This window comes from Anopheles ziemanni, chromosome 3 (genome assembly GCF_943734765.1).
Source record: "Anopheles ziemanni chromosome 3, idAnoZiCoDA_A2_x.2, whole genome shotgun sequence".
Taxonomy (NCBI): Eukaryota; Metazoa; Arthropoda; class Insecta; order Diptera; family Culicidae; genus Anopheles; species Anopheles ziemanni.
The window spans coordinates 26,775,604-26,796,297 of record NC_080706.1 but is presented as its reverse complement, the minus strand read 5'-3'; the positions used below and the strand labels follow the sequence as shown (position 1 = coordinate 26,796,297).

Below are 20,694 nucleotides of genomic sequence, written 5' to 3'. Positions count from 1 at the left end.
TGTTGTTCGTGCATTAGTGTGCAATGGGGAAAAAGAACAAGAAGGAGAAAAAAAACTCCTAAAACCTTCCGAAGTGGGTACCACTTTCCACTCAAAGCAAATGGCGCTACAACGGTTTGTTCGTGTAGCTTATTTTTTTTTTTGTATCCATCCATCGTCCATCCCACCAACCGGGCCCATAATTCGATTGCCAACTTCCATCTCGAGCGTGTTTTTTTTACTCACTCTGCTTTCTTTTATGTTATTTTTCGATCCTCCAGTTTTCCTCCCACAGCGCTGTGTGTGTGTGTGTGTGGAACTGCAGCCACCCTCGGTTTCTACTGAAAGCGCATTTCATCGTCGAATTGGCTCTATTATGTTCGTGTCGCTTTTTCGTACACACCGGGTATTCGACGGGCGAGGGGCAGGTGGGGGAACACAAATGGATACAACCGTGTGTGTGTGGAGTGACGGCGATAAATGTCAGCAACTTTCTGCACGCTTCCATGCACTCGAATGGCGATTAAAATTAATTAAAAACCTGGACACAGTTAGGTTTTCATATGCATTTTTCGTAGTTCTTTTTGTAGATTGGTATAAAAATACGCGGTATAAAAATTAAATATAAAGTTCCATTGGTTGAGGGTTACTTCATTCGGAAAAAAGTTTGATGCATTATAAACAACGCGTAATACTTTTCACTTGAGATCAACTGCGGGGAAAGAATGACCGAAAACGTGGCAAACAATTTCCGCGTCGTGCCATTTCCGTGAATTACACAAACGATTGATTGGAACGACTTTTTTGCAAGCGCCGGTAATCAATTTGTACTGCGCACGACGGTAAGGAAACCCGTTGTCTTATCATTTGGCTTTTCGCAAACTTATTGAAATTGATTCGAATTATATAAAGCCGGTGCTTATCGGACGTGTCGCATTTCGATAACCGTTAAACCGGCAACCCAACCGGCACGCGTGTGGGAGCTCGTCTATCCGCAAATGATCCACATGAGATTCCACTTAATATCCGATAGCGATCCGATGCTCACGACACGGAACATTGCCGCCGGTAATGATGATGATGCTGATGATACAATAATTCCCCCGACAGTGGCGACACTCTGTCTCTTTCTCTCTCTATCTTTTCCATCAGCGTAGCACCGCGTCCCCTTGGGGAAAATTCCTTAACCCCAAATCAAGAGTCTTACGACGCAGGACGGCTCATCTTCTCAGTCCCAGCCCGCAAAACAGGACTGAACCAGCACGAACTGGTGGCGGTGCGCTTGCCTCCCCCGCTGTGCAATTTTCCGCCAACCCTTGGCGCTGCAATATGCTTTTAACCCACCGGTCGGTTGACTTAAAGTCGAGCGTCGGAATTTTGTGCGCACTGCAGAGGCCGGCTTTGGAGTTTCCGGTGCCAAACGCCAAACACAGCCCGGACTCCCTCCCAGGGCTTTTGCTGGGCGGATTAATCTAAACTGCTTTGGGAACTGTGCACGCTGTGCGGCACTCGGGCGTTCGGCTTTCGCTCGTTTTGCGGCCGTTTGAAGTGCCACTCGGAAAGGTAGCGGAACAGAACATTTTCATTAGGGGCAAATCTCGGGGGCTTCCTTGTTGGGCAGATTGGATTAATATGCTCGGGCTCACGAGTTCACGAGAAAACACGAACACCGCAACCGGAGTTACCTACCGCATGCTGGCTGCACTTGACTTTATTCTTGCCCCCCCCCCCCCCCCCCCCCCCATTTCCAACGATGTCGCAGGGGGTCGCAGGGGGTCGCAGGAATGCAATATGGCCGCCGTTAATTGCTGCTGCCCATTGTAGGGGTTTCAATATTTAAATGAAATAATTTTCACTCCACACACAAACACACAGACACATGCTTTCAACGGGGATGATTGTTTTTGTTTTTTCTCCTTTTCCCAACAAGCAGTTTGGTTTCATTATCGTGTTTAATCTTTTATCGCTATCATCTCTTTCTCCACAGTGCGACCCCTGGCGGTGCGGTTGCAGGGCAAAAACCGACCCCTGTCGGCCAACCACACGTACGATCTGCAGTGCGAGGTGCTCGGTTCCCGGCCGGCCCCGACCATCACCTGGTGGAAGGGTAGCACGCAAATGCGCGGCCATCACGAGACGGTAAGTGTCGTAATGGGTTACGTTATCGAAATCCGAATCCCAAAACCGGCTGGGTGGCGTCCAGGGAAAACTGTCCGGGGAAGGGAGGGGGAAGACCCGGCAGTAGTTATCGTACCGGGAATAAACATCTCATTAACAGAAAATGGTGCAACTGAACCTGAACCAGCGGGTTCTCTCCGGTGGGGGAAAGTTTAGCCCACGCCCGGCCTTTCCCGGAATTCTACGGTTGAGTTTTCGAGCGAGGTGACGCTATTTTAGCACATTCGGCAGTCGCCATTTCCGCCCGCACCGATCGCCAGCGGGGTTTTCTGTGCCGGAAGAACGTTGCTACCATTCCCCGGCTTGTAGAGCTAAGCAATTATTTGTTCGAAATGTGCTAAAGTTTCATAACTCACGCCGCTTCCGGGGCGGGGGGCAACCGGATGCAAACTCCGGGCCCCTCCAAGCTCCGGTATGTTGAGCGGAAAAACCGACTGCCAGCTGAAGGTAAACATTTTTCAAAACAAAACACACAAAAAACAACACGTTGAATTGTTGAATAATTTGTTTGCGTACGTGCTATTGGAAATATCTAACTTCGCTTTCGGAAAACCACTGTTCTCCAACCATAAACATCCGATTTGTAAAGTGTGCTTTGGATGGCTGGTAGATTTATACAAACTGTAACAAACTTTCAGCCCGTGCGCTCACTTATTCTCCGGTCGACATTGAACCCGAGTCTACGATTCGATGGTCATTAAATGTTTCAAAATATCGCCGCGAGCCAACACACGACTGATTGATTTCTCCCGCTTACTCAACTTCACCGAATACTGTGGTTTTTTGGTTCGGTCTTGCACACAATTCCGGAAAGCCGAACAACAAATTTCCAATCAGCTCGCAGTTGTACAATACGCCATGTAGCAAAAAGTCAATCGATCCGCGATCTGGATGCCGCCTTTTCCCGGACGTTCACCGGAACGAAAGCCACGTTGGAGGGAAAAACGGGGGCTGGTAGACGATTTTGACTTTGATGTGGCGAAAGGTTGAGCACGGGACATGCCGGAACGCGTTGCGGAAAACCACCGGTCAACAGTTGTTGCCGTCCCGGTCGCGTGCTGCTTCGGATTGGTTTATTGCGATTGCATTACATCGTCGCATGATTTTGTCCCATTAGTTGTCCTCCGTGTACCTCCCCGAGTGCACCTAGCCTCACTTTTCTGCGGTTAAAATACGCGAACCGACCAACAACATCATTAAACATGCTACGCTGTGATTAAGGATACAAGGGTAGTTTATTGTCGCACTGTGCATTTGCTCGTGACGTTCGCTACAGAATCGTTATTGTCTAGTGTGTTGGTATGTCGCCCACCACGTCCGTTGGCGTGACGGTCTGATCGGGTTACGTACTTTTTTTTAGTGTAGATTCTACCAACGTTACGCTAACCGCAGGAGGCTAGAAACATGTAGGGCGTTCGGATTTGAAATATTATCAACCTCAATCGGCTTCATAAATTCCGACGAAAGTTATTTAGCTTACGACTAACTAGTTGAATAAAATCAAACCTATTGAGTGTAGGAAATTTATGCTCATCTGTTGTCAGGGGCTTTTTCAGTAGAAAACTATAAGTAACTCGTAATGTTTCCGATTCATCTCGTTGTGAACTGAATTAAAAAAGCAACCCAAACAATTTAAACAGAATCAGGGCTTACTGTCGTTTAATTGTCTTTGTCTGGATGTATTAATAACATCAACTTCTACCATCGAGCTTGCCTCGTTAGCGATGTGTATTAATTTGTCCGCAAAAATGTTCTGTAAGGTCACCGCGTGACGAAGGTTCACTGGACGCAGGTATAAAAGGCATCGAAAAGGAACGGTGTTGAACGCGATGAAAAAGGTTCTCGGGCGTGAACATTCATTCCGCTTCGATTGTTTCGTTAAATATGAAGATATAATTTGAAAATGAAATGTGATAGGGACGAAATTGGATTTATTTGGAGGAGAGTATTGCTTTTACAAATTATTCGCGGAAAAACACGCTGTTATGGAAGACAGATATGGCACGAAATTTCTTCTCCTCCTCCACGTTGTTTGATGATTCGAGTGTAATTTTCAGTTAGTAACCGATCGAACGAAACTTCCACAGCGAAGTATGAACCAACACCGGGAAAATAAGATGAAAAATTCGGTCTTTCGGATCCCTCCGACTGAGTTTGTTATTTTTTCGCCCGCTCCAGCTCCCATGCAATCTGCCGGTCTGCTCCATTCCCAACCTTTCTAACACCTGGGTGGATGTGTTTTTCTTTTTTAAATATACTCTTCTCGCCAATACGTCCACTCGACCCTTGTCAGGCAATGGAGATCACGACGCCCCGGGCACTCAATCCTCCCGGCGCGCGTGCCACCAAGTGCCGGCTGCGGTTGAAATAATGATCAATTTTCAATTTAGTTTTTCCGCAGCTGGGTGCAACACCCGTTTCGGTGGGATGTTGGGTGCGCACATGAACACCTTCACTAACACCGGATGATGGTTTGCGGTTAGAATGGTTTCATTTTTCATTGCTGTTTTGTTGTGTGGAGGTGAACTTAATCAAGCTGGCGGCCAAGCGATGGAGCGTGGAGTTGATCGTGGTGTCGACGATTTGATGTTGGTAATAAATATTGTAAAATAAAACTCACTGTTTGAAAATCTCTTCTTGTTTGTTTTGAACATGTTAGTGGCAAATCTGCATACAAAGTATCATGAAAAGATTAACACACTTTTGTCATTACTGTTTAACTTTAAATACCAGTCAAAGTTAAACTATATAAAATAACTTACTAATGCAACACAAGATGTAAATTTGCAAAGATTAAACGAAACAACGCTTAAACTTTACAATTTTTCCTTGAACTTATTAGTTGCCTCCTTTCAAATATGAGTTTTTTATTATCCTTCAACTAAGAGATTTCTTATTTCATAGATTTTCAAATGCTACCTCTACCCACATTTTAAAGTAAATGTTTTTTAGTAAAATATAAAGCAAAACAAATGCCTTAAGCTGCTAGACGACGGATGCAATCTTTCAATGCAATGAAATATAATTTGACACTTCTACCAAAAATGACAGCCATTGCAATATTTCGATGCTTAACCATCCCGGGTTGGATCATTGCAATGTTTTAATGAAATACACACAGAAATATTTCAATGACTGTCACTTTCGGCTGAAGTGTCATATTTTATTTCATTTTATTGAAAGATTGAATCCGTCTTCTAGCTGCTTCTTTTATTCAAAATCAGTCATTTTATGATCCTTTATTCGTTCTTTTTTGTCGTTTAATATATCAAACGATTACAGATGAAAACCAAATATTTCTTCACGTCCTTCAAGCGACTGCACAAAGAACCATTTTTCCACGCCCAAGGTTCCTTACTTTCTGCAAAAGAAATACTCTCCTGTCCTTGCTTATTGCCGCCCGGCATCAGCCATCCTTCCCAGGAACGTTTGTCGGCCAAGCGGGCAACGGATTGGTGGTGGTGGAACTATGTCAACGGCACAAATGTCACAGATTCACTCGACTCGGGTGCACAGAAGGGAACGACATGTGAGAACCCCTCCCACCGCTACGTTTACGTAAGAAATGAGCATGCACACGGATGGCCGTGATAGCGTCGCCTGCGGAGGGTAAGAGATTCCCGACTTCCGTGGCCGGGGCGTGCAACCTATTTTCACGTCGTAACTTCCTCGAGGCGCACAGCAGATCCCGGGATCGCCCGGGAGTTGATTTTGCATTCCTCGCAGCGGGGCGTTTGGGACGCGCTCTAGGGTTGGTGGTCGAGGAAAAACGGCCGGGTATGGAAATCAGTGTGGTTTCTGCGAAACTGCACACGAAAGTGAAAAACAAAGACGGACGAAAAGTGGTGGAAAAATCCCGCGCCCGCAAAGGCAACGACCGACGGCGACGGAGGCAACCGGAGTTTCACTCGGTTGGTGTTGATAGAAAATTGCAATTTGTATGCAAATTTCGTCCCAATAATAACAATAATAATACCAAATTTATTACATTGTGACACTCCTTCTACGGGAACGCACGGCACGTCGGAGCCTTCGGTAGGGCAGTGCGAGGGAGAGGGACAGGAAGGAGGACGGAAAGCGAGCGAATGATTGTGATAGTTGCGCGCCGGTGGTTGGAAAATTTCGTTCGCAGCAGCAGCGCCCTCCGAAGCCGGGGCGTTCGTTAGGGGTGACCCGCTTTGTTCGCCATCGTTTGTTCTAACGAGTTTCGCTCGTGCAACTGTGGAATGTGCAATAATTTGTGGCGAATGCCGGGGGAAAAATGTCCTCCCTCCCCATCCCCCCTCCCACACCAACATACCGCATGACCCGTTCCGGATGCGGGAAAATCGCCTCACGCGCACGGGAAGCGACGCTGGAAAAGAAAAAGGGTGTTGGAAAATCCGGTGCACCGTAAACATGGCAAAACATGGACCATTCCCGACGAAAGCATGTCCCGATTTTTGCTTCGCCCATTCCTGCGTCCACATTCTACGCCACAAGGGAGTAAAGGGTGGAGGGAAGTGGAGGTGTGCTTCAGTGGGGGGAAATGGTTTAAAATCCTGGCTCGCCCGGTTGCCGATGACAGCGGGCAGGGCCAGAGGACGGCACTGGCAGGTGGACAATTTATGTCCGGACCACCTAAATTAGCAGCGAAACGAAATCCGTTGATCAACCGATCATTGAAATGGTAATGCTGTGGCATTTATGGTGGAAATATTGGACGACCGGCTCTAGAATCGATTTGCAAGTTTTTAACAAACGATATACCGTTTGTTCAACCATAATGACATATAATTTTTTAGCGCACGATATTTTTCATACGCGTATTAAATACACGAAAAAAATATGTTTTAGGTGATTCGAAGCATCATGCTTAATATTTGTTTGACAGGAAAAATCTGCTCCTTCTTGAATGGTAACAAATGTCTGTAAAACTATGTATTTCCTGTTTGGTCTTGTTCCGTTCCCAAATTCAAATTCTCTAATAAAGATGGGATTTTTTAAACTATAAAATGTTAAATTTACTAGCATATTTCGTGTATCTTATACAATGAATTATCATTACCATAGTCATACAACATCCAAGAAATTGAATACTCAGCGATAAGTAAAAATTGCTAACAACATAAGGATCTAACGTCAGCATACTCACTTGACACACTTATTACAAAATGCATACGTGATTCTAATCTTTCCTCCATCCCTCCCTCCATTCCAGACCGACCCGGACGGGAACATCACCGTATCGATACTAAGCTTTCGGCCCACCATCGACGATAAGGGCAAATACTTGTCCTGCCGGGCGGAGATGGCCGTCATCCCGGATGCGGGCAAGGAGGACGGCTGGAAGCTTGACATCTACCGTAAGTACTGCCACTGACGGCGCTCACTCAGGGACCGTCCTTTCGTGTTGGTGCATCCTTCAACGTCAGGGTGAATCCTACGGTGAACCCGTTGGGAAGCGCCCCGTCCGACAAATCCTTTACCGAGGTTGCTCGTTTTTCTCGCTTCTCGTCGCCAAAACCAAAGCTGCAGAAGAAACGGCACATCCTTGACACCCGCCAGTATGCGCTCGATATCCTCCTAGCGGGAGCATCCCACCCTTTCATCATCGGTCGATGTGGAGCATTCGGCATTTTGATGCGTTAATTCTGCGCTCGAGCACTCCGTGAGCGTGGAGGGAGATAATTAAAAATTCATTACGTCCGTCCGCGGCTTCATATCGGTCGGTGGTGGGAAAATGAACTCCTCGAGTGCTGTCACCCTTCCCTTCTCCCGTCTACGCACATATCTCCTACCTCGAGGCATCACTGTTGCGGTCTGGCTGGTCTGGCGCAAAATGATCTTCTCCCCGGGACGATCACTCTCGGGGACGTTATCCTTGGAACAGCTCGGTCAAATGGTGGTGGAACGCCCGGTTTTGCAGGGATATTCCTTCAACCAAGTGCCATGCGCCCGGTTCACAGGGGATTATCGTGACCTCTAGCCCATTGTGCATCTGTTCTTTTTTTTCCTCAATCCTCCCGACCTTTTCTTTATTCGCAAAACCGGCGGCGCACTCATCCGAAGGGTACGGATAAAAACGGGACCTTAATCAAATTTAAAACCATTTGTTGGTCGATTGTTTCCGCTGGTTGTTGCTATTTCATTTTTATTTTTTCTCGACCCAACCCAACTCAAAATGGTCCCACAGTGACGGACGGACTGTCCGCACTTTTGCCCGGAAAGAAAAGGAAGCGTACGAAGTAAATGCCAGAGAAGAGAGGCCGCTGGGAAGGGCAAGCGCCGGAGACAGATTGGACATTTTCCCAGTGTGCAAAAGCCGGTGGAGGTGGGGGGGGGGGGCTTGGGAAACACACGAGGGGACTGTGGTGTTACTGTCATGTCTGTCATCGCTGTGAGCGCCTGGCTGTCATTACGGCGAACCGATTCCAGCGAAAACTGGCCAACGCCTGCTGTGGGTGAATGTAACCCGGATGCTTGATGTTTGAGTGAGGATTTTCCAAGCCCGGGCGCTTTCATCAGCTTGAGGTTTTTCTCGACAATTGCTCCTGCTTCGGGTGATCCGGCGCTGCCGCTGATGGGTGGCACTAATTCGTTCCAGGCAGTGACACCAACGTTTTAGTTCGTCGCTTGAAGCGGGGTTTGCTCGGGAATGCTGGAGAACTCTCTTATGTCAGGGAGAAAAAAGGTTGGAAAATATGTTGGTGTTTGTTTGAATGCAGCTGCTATTACTTTTGCAATATGGATGGCCTTTTCTTTTCAATAGGGGTAACGTTCAAACGGTTTGTAAAACAAAAACCATGGTATGTTCTAGAATAGTATGTTCTGGTATCTTACACAAGCTGGGTTGCGTAACAGAAGCAAGCATAGAAGACCGTTTACAAATTAATATTCATGATCTCTTCGTGCTTCACCCGCCGCCCATGTCCTATGGTCTTAATTACCAGCCAAAACTGATAAGATTACACGGAGAGAAAACGTTTCCTCCCATAGCGGCTTCCCCAAAAGGGAGCGTGGGAAATTTTAAAAGCTATAAAAGGTCCGCTGTTTAGACGGAGAACGTCAGCGCCAGAAGCGGCGGCATCGGTATCCTTCCCGAAACTCATTACGACCGAACTCGATCCATTGTCCAACCAGTTCCCGTTCGACTTCTCGTCATGCTACACGCTCGAGACGTTCTTAGGCATGGGGGTTTTCCTGCGGCAAATTACTTATACCCACCCCGCGCGGTGCGTCGGTGGGGGAGCGGCGAGGAAGCTTATGATTCAAGTTTATGGTTTTATAACCGAATCGAATATCCCGGGCGCCCTTTGAACCGGGTTCTCGAGCACGCCGCGACGGGTGGTTCCGTTTTTGACGACCAGCAGGACGCACATTAGCGGCATTTTCTCATGATTTATTCATTGCGCCGCTGACTTTTCCTTTCGCCGCACACCTCTCCCCTCCGCGAGATAGTAATGTTTGCCCCGGCGACGCTCTGCTCTCTCGAGGGCGGTTTTGACTGGCAGCATAAGCGTCGGACGCTCCAGTTTCAAGGGTTCAAAAGCTAGCGACATGACGCAAAAGGCTGCTGTCCTTTAATCGAACTGCTAGTTTCGACGGATGCGCAACTCCATCGGTTTTCTTCGCGGGAAGTTCATGCTCTCCTGCTGCGTGCGTTTCGACGTAGATCGGCACAGGATGAGTTTTATATTAATTAAAAGTCTACCGTTTTTCCTTTCGCAGCGTCCCGGGAGAAGAGGTTTTTGTCCGTGTAAAGGGGAAAGTATTTGCCAAAGTCCGCGTTATGAATGTTCATGAGCTCGTCGGTTGGGATGGCTTCAGCTTTCCGGCGATTTTGCGAAACGCAACTCGCACTTGGCCACGCTCGGCCATTTGGAGCAAGTTATTAACTACCTAGAAGTTCTTTGATCTTTCTGCATCGTTGCGATCTGCACAGCTGCAGCCAAACACCCGCTCGACTGGGGTCTAGGAAAACCCAACCATACTCGAAACTTCCTGGAACGGGGGGACACGATAGACGGACACGTTGATGAAATTTTGTCGCCTTTGGCGAACCCAAAATAGACCGATAGCTTCCGCTTCGATCCAGCGCACAACTTAAAGGCCGTCGACGGAAGACCGATCGTTGCGGGCAAGGGTCGGTGGAAATTGGACCGAAAAGTTGTTCCCAACTTCAGACACGTGTGTCAAAAGCAGGACATTAGCCCACCGAACCCTGGCCGGTGCGTGCGTTCGAGCAACTTTCGTGGACAGCGTCAGGGCCCTTGTAGGGTTGGGTAATGAAGGTTCCGATCGTTACGATATCCGGAATCCGTGTACGGGGCCGGGTTTTTGCGTATGGGGTTGCACATTTAAAGTTTTTCCCAGGACCCGATGTACGGCCCGGAAGCCTTTGATAGATGCTCGGAAGTTCAGCAACTAAATTTAGATTGTTTTTGATGATGCTGTTGACGTTAACGTTGTTGTTTTATTTTTAAACTCTAGTTAAACAGCAGGTCTTCTAAACGAAGTATGGCTAGAGTTTTTTAATCAAATCCAAACTCTTTTCAAGTCTTTATACCAACAAATATTTCTCTTTTCTTCATATCGTACGGAAAGTAAATGCTTGCAGTGTATACTATGTGTGGAGATTCATAGTAGATCATGTTTTCCGAGTGACAGATGATACTTGACAGCTGTCAAGTCTTAACAAAGAAATGGAAAGATAAGGGTGATCAGAATATGAACTACAACTCTATTATTAGATGTAATTGGTACAATAAAGATTACTTAATTTGTGGTGCGATCCACAAGCAACCGAAATTTACCCTTTTTTTCAAACCATTAACAATACTATACCTCCTTTTTTCACTCCGAAATCATAAATAGTAAACCCTTTTAGATCCCACCGTCCACTCTCGGGCCACATTTACCGGAAGAAAGAATAACTTAAGCATTTAATAAACCATAAACATCCTCTTAACCGCTTGTTTACTCCAAAGCAACCCTTAATCTTCGGTCTTACACAAGTCCATTAGAGACCGCTACTCATCCTCCTTAAAAATCCCATCTCCAATTTGCCTTTTGCTCCTCACCCTACACTATGACCCTCCGGATGGTCTGGTCCAGGTCGGCAAACCCTCGTTTGCCCATTTTAAAATGGTGTTCGCGTATTATTTGTTTGCTAATTAATTTTTTTTACTATCTCAGCTTCCCCCCACGACCACCTCGTCCAGCGTCCCGTGTGTGCTCGTTCGGCATTCGAAACTAACTACGGCTCTTTTTTTTCTGCTTCGAAATGTTTCTATTCCGTTCCAGACGTTCCCGTGGTGACGCTCGAGTACGGCACGAACTACAACTACACGTCCTCCATCCCGGAAGGAGTGGACGTGTACTTCGAGTGCAACATCAAATCCAACCCGTGGGTGTACAAAGTGATCTGGCGTCATTACGTAAGTGTCCACCACCACCACCGTGGCATGGAACCACATCCGCCCACCCTACAGTAAACCGATCCCGTTTATATTCATGCTGTTACGTTATTGTTTGACCCTTTTGAGTACTCATCTTTTTTTTTCTGCTTCGTGGTCGTAGCGCTGTTAGATTATCCACAATGGTTGCTGGCCATCTTAGCCGTCCCTAGTTCCACCTTCTAGGCAGGGATTATGCTGGGAAAAAAACCGAACGGATAAAACCTCCCACCATAAGGGTACTGGAATGCTGGCTATGGTGGCACACAAACACTCATGCACCCGGACAAAATGTCCCTCGCTCGTGGCACATATAAAAATAAATTAATCCTTATGTTTTATGATGAAGCAACTCGCTCGTTTACTTCCTACCCCAAGCCCCGGGGTTTGCCCCCTCGTAAAGTATCTCTCCGTGTTTTTTCTTAATATTCTCCGTCCGCGCAAAATGGAACAACGGAAACGAAAAACTAAAAAAAAAAATACACCAAAACTCATAGGAAATGCCAGCATCACGAAAGGGTCAGCATCCGGTCGTCACTTGATGCTGCTGCTGCTGCTGGCCAGCGCTGTATAGCGAACATTTCCCTCCCCCGCCCCTTGGGGTTGACCGTCTTTTTCCAACCACATTCGACGTCATTATCTGATGTCGTTTATTTTATTACGAATTTCCCTCCCAGCGCCGAGAGGTTGCGGGACCGCCAACTTCCGGTGGTGTCCGTGATGGTGGTGATTACCATTTGACTGCAGCTTTCGAGCAGAACAAAACGGGTCGCTGTGTGTGTGTATGTGTGTGTGTGCAAGGGAGGGAACACTCCACCGGTAATGGTTCGGAGCACTAATGCCTCCGATGGCAAATGGAGGCGCCCTAGACCGGGGGTGGCGGTTCGGTAGTGTCCTTCAGATGCGCCGGGGTTGACATGCAAAACAAACAACACGAAACGGGGTGAAAGGAGCGTGAAAGCGGTGCGGGACACTTCTGGGGGGAGTAGTCGAGTGAAACGGATGACCGCCTAAAGTGATGCGTAACACTAATTATCTTCTTTTATTGCCACGCTGGATGTTATTAATTTAGAAGGCTATCTTTGGAGGTCGAGATGTGTTCTACGCCCTAGCACCCCCCCCCTATTCGGCGGTTACCTCAATCAACCACACTTTTTCCCCGCCACCAGTGTGTTAGGCCTGATGCTGGAAACAATGTATGGGCGCACTGCGTTATCCGCAATGGTGGATCAAAGGCCAAATTGTGCCCGAGGACGACAAACACACTACTGGCAGGCGAGTGAATGAAGGAAATGGCGATTGTTGGATCCAGCTTCCGGTTCGTTGATGAGCAACGATCAGTTCCGACCCCAGGGTCGGCCGGTGGGGCAGGCGGAAGCCGCGCGGCGAGCGAGGAAGAAATAAAGCCTCCAAGATGTAGATTAAGTGTGTACCAAATTAAACGCTTTGGCAGAAAAAGGGCGTCATAATTATTCCAAGCACCGGACCCGGGGCGTCGCTAGTGGCTTCTGCCGTTGTACCTTATTTTATTTTCTTTTTGCTTTCTCCTCGCCTCGCCTTTCTTCCGGTGTGATGACCTCGGGACCGGGAATGCTCGGTGACCGGAAGAGACATTACCGCCATCGTTTGGTGCCCTTTCTTCGAGCGCGTTAGAGTTTGCCGGTACACTTGACCGTTGCCAAAAGATTCGACGAAAGTTGTCCACAATTTCGAGGCTCCCATCCTTCTAGAGATGTCCTTTCTTCCTTCCCCTTCCTCCATTCAATCTCATTCTTTCTCACTGGGTTTGTTTTTCTTTATTTCGGTTTGCTTTCAGGGCAAGGAGCTGGTCAACAATCCTTCCGAAGGCGTCACCGTCTCCAACCAGAGCCTGGTGCTGCAGAACGTTAGCCGCAGCCGGGCCGGCCTGTACACGTGCGTGGGTAGCAACCGGGAGGGCGACGGCGAGAGCAATCCCGTCCATCTGGACATAAAGTGTAAGTATGATGGCGATGGGGTTCGCCTTCGCTCGCACATGCCGATTATGCTGATTATGCGTATGTCGTTTTTGCGGTGCCGCAGCGATGAAAAATTCCGCAGGGCTGCCGGGAGAAAAGGCTGACTCGCTTTCCACCGTGTTTCTGCCTGTTGTGGCAACTGTTTCGATCTTCCTGCATTACGGGGACTGCCTCGCATTACGGGGGGGGGGGGGGGAAAAGGAATGAACTCGCTGGAATGGCATGTGATTTTTATTTTCTCTATACTGACTAAATCCGTACATAAACCTTGTCGTTAAGCGTAGTGTGGCCCGTTTTGTGATCGAAAAGATGGAGGAAAAAAACAATGTTAGTGTACTCTGCAACGACTTTTTAGATTTTTAAAAGAATCAGCCAATTCGTAAAAGTTTCAACATACTTTTCCATATATTTCACAGATCATTGCAGTTTTAATATTGTTTAATAGCAATACGGCCGAGGTGTTTTTTTTTTAAATAAATAATATTGTTTAATATTTTATTAACTTTCTTCCTTTTTGCATTAACACGTTGACTTCCATGGCTATAATTTTCGATAGCCAGCTGTCATTATTTCTAAAACGGGCTTTCGAAAAACCACCGGTTTGTATTTGTTTATCTAAACAAATTTTATTAAAAAAGATTGTACTAGGAAAGTGTGCTAAAAACCCTTGGCATTCAACGTGTTAAGGTGTTTTATACCTATAAAGGTAGCATTAAAAATAAGTAACTGAAAAGAATATTGGAAAACCACCAATTACAACAATTTTATCTTCACAGTCTCAAACAATTTCGATGAAACGGTTTCTACCTCAGTCGACAAGAAAGAAAAACGTTAGTCCGTTTATTTTCCAACTAAAATAATCTAAAAAAAAGTATTACGCAGTTGCTGTCCGTGAAGTATTACATCGTCGAATGTTTGAAGAAAAAAAAATTTGTTCGACTGAATGCTTCCCGTTTTTTTAATTTCATATTCTGTAATGCTTCAAGTATAAGCGTACATGAAAGATAAACGTGAAAAATGTCGTCTCTATATCTGTAACATTTTCTTCTCTCGATGTTCCATCCTTCGAGCGGCTCCTCTACCTTTGACCGCCCGCTAAGTATCGCTGTTTCCTTTCTGATTTGATCTTGCGGCATCGGGTCGCCACAATTCGTCGTTGTTTATTACGTTTCACAATTTTCCATCCGACTGGCAGCGCGTCGTCGGGCAACGGTTGTCGAGAAATTTCATTTGCTACACGTGTCGGGCCCCCGTTCCGTCCCGTCCCGTCCCGGCCATCGCAAGGACACAATTTACACTCCCTGCCGGTGCCCATCGGGTGCGACCTTTTGGTCAAAACGCCCGTCCTTCGAACGGTAAACCTTTCCCCCCCCCCCCCCCCCAAGCCCCCACCCACGGACCACGGCTTCGAGGGTTCTCTTTTATGTTGCTGGCCTAAGCGGGGGCCCGCCTTAGGGAACGTTGGTACGAAAAAGCGCGCTGAAAGCTTCACTGAGTTTCTTAATTAGATTTGTGGTGTTAAAAAGGATCGTCTATTAGACGTTCTCTTTTTCCCGCACGGGTTCTGCGCGTGTCGTTTTGCCCGATGTCTCTGTTCGGCCGTTGTCACATCGGTGCGCGCGTTTACCACCGGTTGTCGGTTGACTTCTGCGAACAAGAAAACTGCTTCTCTCCTTCAAACTGGCGGCTTGGATGAACGACATCACGGCCATTGGCCTACGGCAAGGTGCCGAGAACTCCTTCCGGCCCGGCCCCGAAGGGCCGAATGTGAGAGGTGGAATTTTAATTTTGACGGCATCAACTTCCGTTCGGCGTTTGGTTCCGGTGGGCGCCACTCTCGAGACGTTCGTCTTCATCCCGAACAGCCACCGTTTGCGAACCTTTTCCGACGATGGATGGTGAGAATCGGGGCGAAAAGTTATTTCCTGTGAAATAAAGCCACAAAAAGCAGCCCCCCCCCCATGCCGACATCCTGAAGCTCTGGCTTCCGTTGCACACGATCTTTTTGCGAGGTTTCAGCATCGGGATGCGTAAAGAAAACCAAATGTGATTCGAATCGTTTGCGGTTGGTGTGTTTTTAATTTTGCAACGCTTAGCATTGTCAGCAAATTGTGTTAACTGTCGTTCCTCTTGGGACTGTAAAGAATCAGTTTCGATTTCAAATACGATAACGCAAAAGAAGCATTTGAGAAGCGTTTTCAACAACACTCATCTGTAAACGGAACCGCAAGACGGTAGCATACAACCAAAATTACTACAATCTTTAAGACATTTTTCCACATTTCTCCGCAACACTTAAGCAAACTCTCAGCCTAAAACAAACCGCATTGCGGCCTCCCCATCGTATCTGCAACTTGAAAAGCAAAGTGTGCGGACAAATCAATGACACTGCTTCCCCCGGGGAAAATGAAAACCCCCTCGGCGAAGCTTGTTTTGTTTCGCTTCAAAACCTCAAACATCGGTTTCGAGAATTGGAAGGGGGAAAGATTTTTCCCATCCAAGCCTCCCTCGGGTTTGTGATCAGGTTGCAATCTTCACTTCAACCGGTTTCGTTTCTATTTTGATTATTTTTCATTACACTCCACGACGCTCGAAGAGGCGGGCGGCATAAAAAGTGTATTTTTATTGAAATCTATTTATGGAATACTGAAGCCTCTTCCGCTTTGCTTGGCTTCGGATCGCCACTCATCCCCACTCCAAGAAGGGAAGTTTCTCTTTATTCCTTTGTACATAAAAATCACGAAACATTATTTGGAAGTGGTTTTCTTTCCTCTCCACTTACAATAATACGCATATCTGTCGTGGCAGCGTCGAAAGCTGGATCTTTTATCCTACCGTTTTTCCCTTCCTCTTCACACATTCAAAGTTTTCTTTGTTTCCCTCGCAGAGGGGGGTAGGTCAAAAGGGGTAGCGGAAAGAAAACCGTAGATGGTAGAGAAAACAATTTTGTAACACTCCCCAAACCCCCGGCAGGAGAAAATGAACGAATGCCCGCCATATGCTGCACCCGCCCTGACAAACGATATAGTTTTTCCCCGCACCGTAGCCAAAACTGTTCAAGGACTGCCGGATTACTACTATTGACTCCCGGGGATAGTCATTGTCTACCGACAAACCATATGATGCCCGTTGTTCCGCTCCACCCGAAAAGGCGTTGCCGGCAGAACGGCGGGCTGGCTGGCGGGCTTATCTGGCTTGCCGAGTGTGTCTCACGCCGATATCTCACGAAAGGCGCACGCTCGGGAAGGATAGAGGAAAAAGTGTAGCCTTTCCGAACCCCGATCCTGACGGCAAAGACGACGACGACGACGACGACGAGCTGGCGACGACGTGATGACACAAACGGGGAGTATAATGATTGCTAAGGATGCGGAGGAAAACAATCAATTTTATCGCCCAGCTCGAGGCGGCAGCAGCCGTGGTGATGACACGGTTGGCGGATGGATCGATTGCGACCCGATGCCAGGTTCCCGGTTCCGGTGCCAGAAGCGTTACCACGGAAGTCGAACCAATATCCTTTAGCTCCTGGAGGCTCGAAACGCCACGCTGACGCCCATTCCCACCTTCCACCGGGGCATGTGATCGGTACACGGCTTCCCCGTGGCTTCCATCGGGTCGAAGGAAGAGCGGCAGCCGTTCCAGGGCTTCCGGTGTTTGATTGAATTAACACAAACCAGCGGAGCACGCGCGAACAAATAAGGGTGCCAGGCTCCCTGACTTCCACCATCATGAACTCTCCAACATCACTCCCGCTTGCGCTTTACGACAAACCGAAACTTTGCTCCATTACAGTAACAGATATGAATTGACATCCTCCCAGAGCCTGAGCTCCGGCCGGGGGGGTGGGAAGAGTGATGGGAATGCTGTGCTCGTCGTTTGTTTTTTGACACACTCCGGCGCTCGTGGCGAGTGCGTGAGGACGTGAGGTGACGATCCGGTCGCATGCCATCCGTCTTCCGGGGAACGAGGAAAACTCGGGAAACGCTTTCCATGGGCAGCTGTGAAAATGCGTAATATTGTGATACATTTCTTGGCAGCCTCGTTGCACCTGCTACAAGCGACCCTCTCACCATCTGGTCCGTTTCGGTGTGTGCGTCTGTGTTGTGTGTGCAAAAGGGGAAACAAAAGAAGTGGCAAAACGTGAGCAGATTCAGGCATCACGGGGCGAACCCCGGGAAAAAGGATACCATCTGCAAATTGTTTCTGCAGCTTGCGGACCGAAGGGACATTTTTCTCACCAAAGTGATGAAATGTTCACGCCTTGGCGGGTTTAAAAGTATACCAAAACAAGTGACAAGAAAAGCTAATGCGTTAAGAAAACAAACTTGTGATGGCTATCGATTATAAACCGGTTGCCAGCAAAAATCAACCATATCTTATCTTGCTCCAGAAAAAGACACGCTTACGAGTTGTTTGTGCACGGGAAAATTTGTATTCTTAACCAGTACTAATTTATGCAATCGATAGGCTTTGGGTTTGGAAAACCATTACACTCACTGTCGAGCGAGATAAGGGAGGAGATAATTTAATGAAAACAAAGTTCGCCCGAGGAGGCGCTTTCTATTCCGGTCGACTTTTCCCATTCCCTCCAGGGGAGGGTGGGTGGTACAAAACCCCCAATCAAAAGTATATTAAATGTTCCTTAATGTTCATTAGATCGCGGCAGGGGGGCGAGAAACGAACCACGGAAATGGTGAAATGTTTATAAACCCATCTAATAAGATCATTAAGATCGACATCATTCCTACATTAAACCCGAACCGTTTTCGATTAGAACGTCACTAACAGGCGCAACGTGCCCGGTGAGAGAGCTTTTCCGGATATTTTTCAATGCTGTGCCGTGTTTTTTTTTGTTTCTTTACTCTTGTTTTGGCGCACCGTTTATCCGTTTAGCTTATTCGGCTCTCGCAAAACTTGCCTAATTGTTGCCCCAACCGGAAAACGAAAGCGTCCCTTTTCCGGCCCGACCAGCGTGGAGTGGAGAATATTACTTTTCAATTAAAAAGCCACATTCCTACCGGAACCGAATGGTCCACGCTTTAAGACCCACTCCCGTTCCCAGGGGGAGGATGGAAACTCCTCCACCACTACGGGGCACCGAAGCGGTAATTGAAAATCTCGTCCAGCCCGGAAAACCCGGTTCCCCAAGCCGTCTTTATTTCCGATCTCCACGCTTTCTTCTCCCGCGTTCGTGCCACTTTAACTTCGGCAGACACTTCCCACTAATCTTCCCACCGGCGGCCGGGCACGCCCCCGAAACGCGCGTATCGCTTTCCCATCACGCTTCCGGTAATTCAATAATATCGACGCTCAACTCGACGGTATCGACGTGTTTCTAAATTTAATCTCCTCCTCCTCCCGCCGGAAGCTGCTGGAAGCCGAGCCGCTGGGTTTCGTCCAGTGTCGGGACGGTTTCACGATAAGGTTTTTAGATCGCTTTCCGCTTATCGGCTCGACCAGGTGCTTTTTTCCAGGACGGAAAAGTGAAACATACTTGAATGTAAAAGGAAAACCGGCGGCTCACTTTAAGATCGCACCAAACACTTTTTGCTGATCGGAATCATGAAATGGAAATCTAACTGGCGCCGGGCTTCTGCCGGGGGGTGTGTGGAAAGTGCTGGAAAATCGCCCTCGATGAGGCGCATTATCGCCGCATTATCGTATTTACAATGCAAAATAGGGTCGGCCGTGACCACCGTCGCCCTTTACTCCGGAATCTAAATAAACCCAATCACGCAAATGGGAGGAATGGGGATGAATGCTTGCCACTCGTACACTATCGCACCGAACGATCGCAGGGATTGGGAACCGGGGGTGAGAGTGTTTGCGTGGACGGTGAAATTTACTTGAGCTGATAATAATCCACCGTTTCCTCGCCTCATCGCCGGGCGCAGGTTTTCGAATGCGCAATTTATGCACAAGCATTTCCTCGTCTTTTATTGACTCGGGCCTCCCTCCAGCCCTGGAAAATTCGGATGAAAGTTTTCCGTTTTGCACCTTCACCACCGTTTACAGTTTCTTAACAATTTTCGCTACTTTTTTGCGTTGCTCCAACCCGCAGTTGCTCCCGTTTGTCGACCGGGGCTCGTGACGACGTACAACGTGGGCCGGAACGAGCTGGCGAAAATCGTGTGCGAGCTGGAGGCCAACCCGACGAACGTGACGTTCACCTGGAAGTACAACACATCCGTGTCGGAGAGCCTGGACATCCCGGCGTCGGAGGTGCTCAGCGATCGGACGAAGAGTGTGGCACACTTCAAACCGGTGACGGAGAAGGTAAGTGATGGCCAGTTTTCACTTTGCATAGAGTTACTTTCAGCCGGGTTTTATTTTACTGAACAATCAAAACTAAAAGTCTTTACTTTTGTAAGCAAACGGTGGAAATCAAAAAGTTGAAAGTTTCATAATTAAAGGATATCTCGATTGCGTTCATTATCATCGTGAACTTATTTCGGTGGAGTTTTTTGCTCTCCGACGTGCAATGGAAGTGGAAAATTGGTGGCTAAAGCTAGAACCACCATTACTCTACGATATTGTTCCCCTTGTTATGCCTAATGAAGTCTGGTGGTGGTATAAAAGGCAAACAAGGCTCTCGTGTTGGTATTCTTAAGAACAAACAACATTTCCTCTACCTCGAGCCTACGGAAAACTACTTCAAGGCACGACAATCCACTTTTCCGGCAGTGTGCTATGCGAGCCAACGCGTTGGTTCCCACTAGTGATGGGCAAAATGGCTCTGCACCAGGTCAGGCAAATAGCACAGTTGATTGCAACGTTAAGAGTAAGGGTATATTCATGCTAGTCATCATAACAATTCATTTTGTAAGATTCTACGTTTTAAACGAGCTACGAGTTTTCTTGCCATTATCTTATTTCACTTCTTAAATCCATTATAGCATCGCCTTCGATTAAACCATCTATTTTTTTGTTATCTTGAATTTGAACGGATCGAACTAATACACCTAGTTTTGATAGTTTACCACCGATTTTTCGGCCATTATTTCCTTTGTTGCCAAGTCTGAGATTTCTAGTTCCGGGTGGAATCCCCTCGAATCCGGTTGCATCCGGGTTGAATCTGTTTGAATACGGTTGAATCCGGTTGA

At 47.4% G+C, this 20,694-nt stretch overlaps 1 protein-coding gene across 1 annotated transcript in view; it reads left to right on the top strand.

Annotated features, from left to right (window-relative positions):
- The window catches only part of LOC131284434 (nephrin), a 120,670-nt gene that overhangs the window by 85,618 nt on the left and 14,358 nt on the right, over positions 1-20,694 (top strand). The window contains exons 6-10 of the mRNA XM_058313291.1: positions 1,967-2,118; positions 7,358-7,502; positions 11,443-11,576; positions 13,411-13,570; positions 19,653-19,867. Of these exons, the coding sequence (XP_058169274.1) occupies positions 1,967-2,118; positions 7,358-7,502; positions 11,443-11,576; positions 13,411-13,570; positions 19,653-19,867 (806 nt within the window). The remainder of the gene's footprint in view (positions 1-1,966; positions 2,119-7,357; positions 7,503-11,442; positions 11,577-13,410; positions 13,571-19,652; positions 19,868-20,694) is intronic.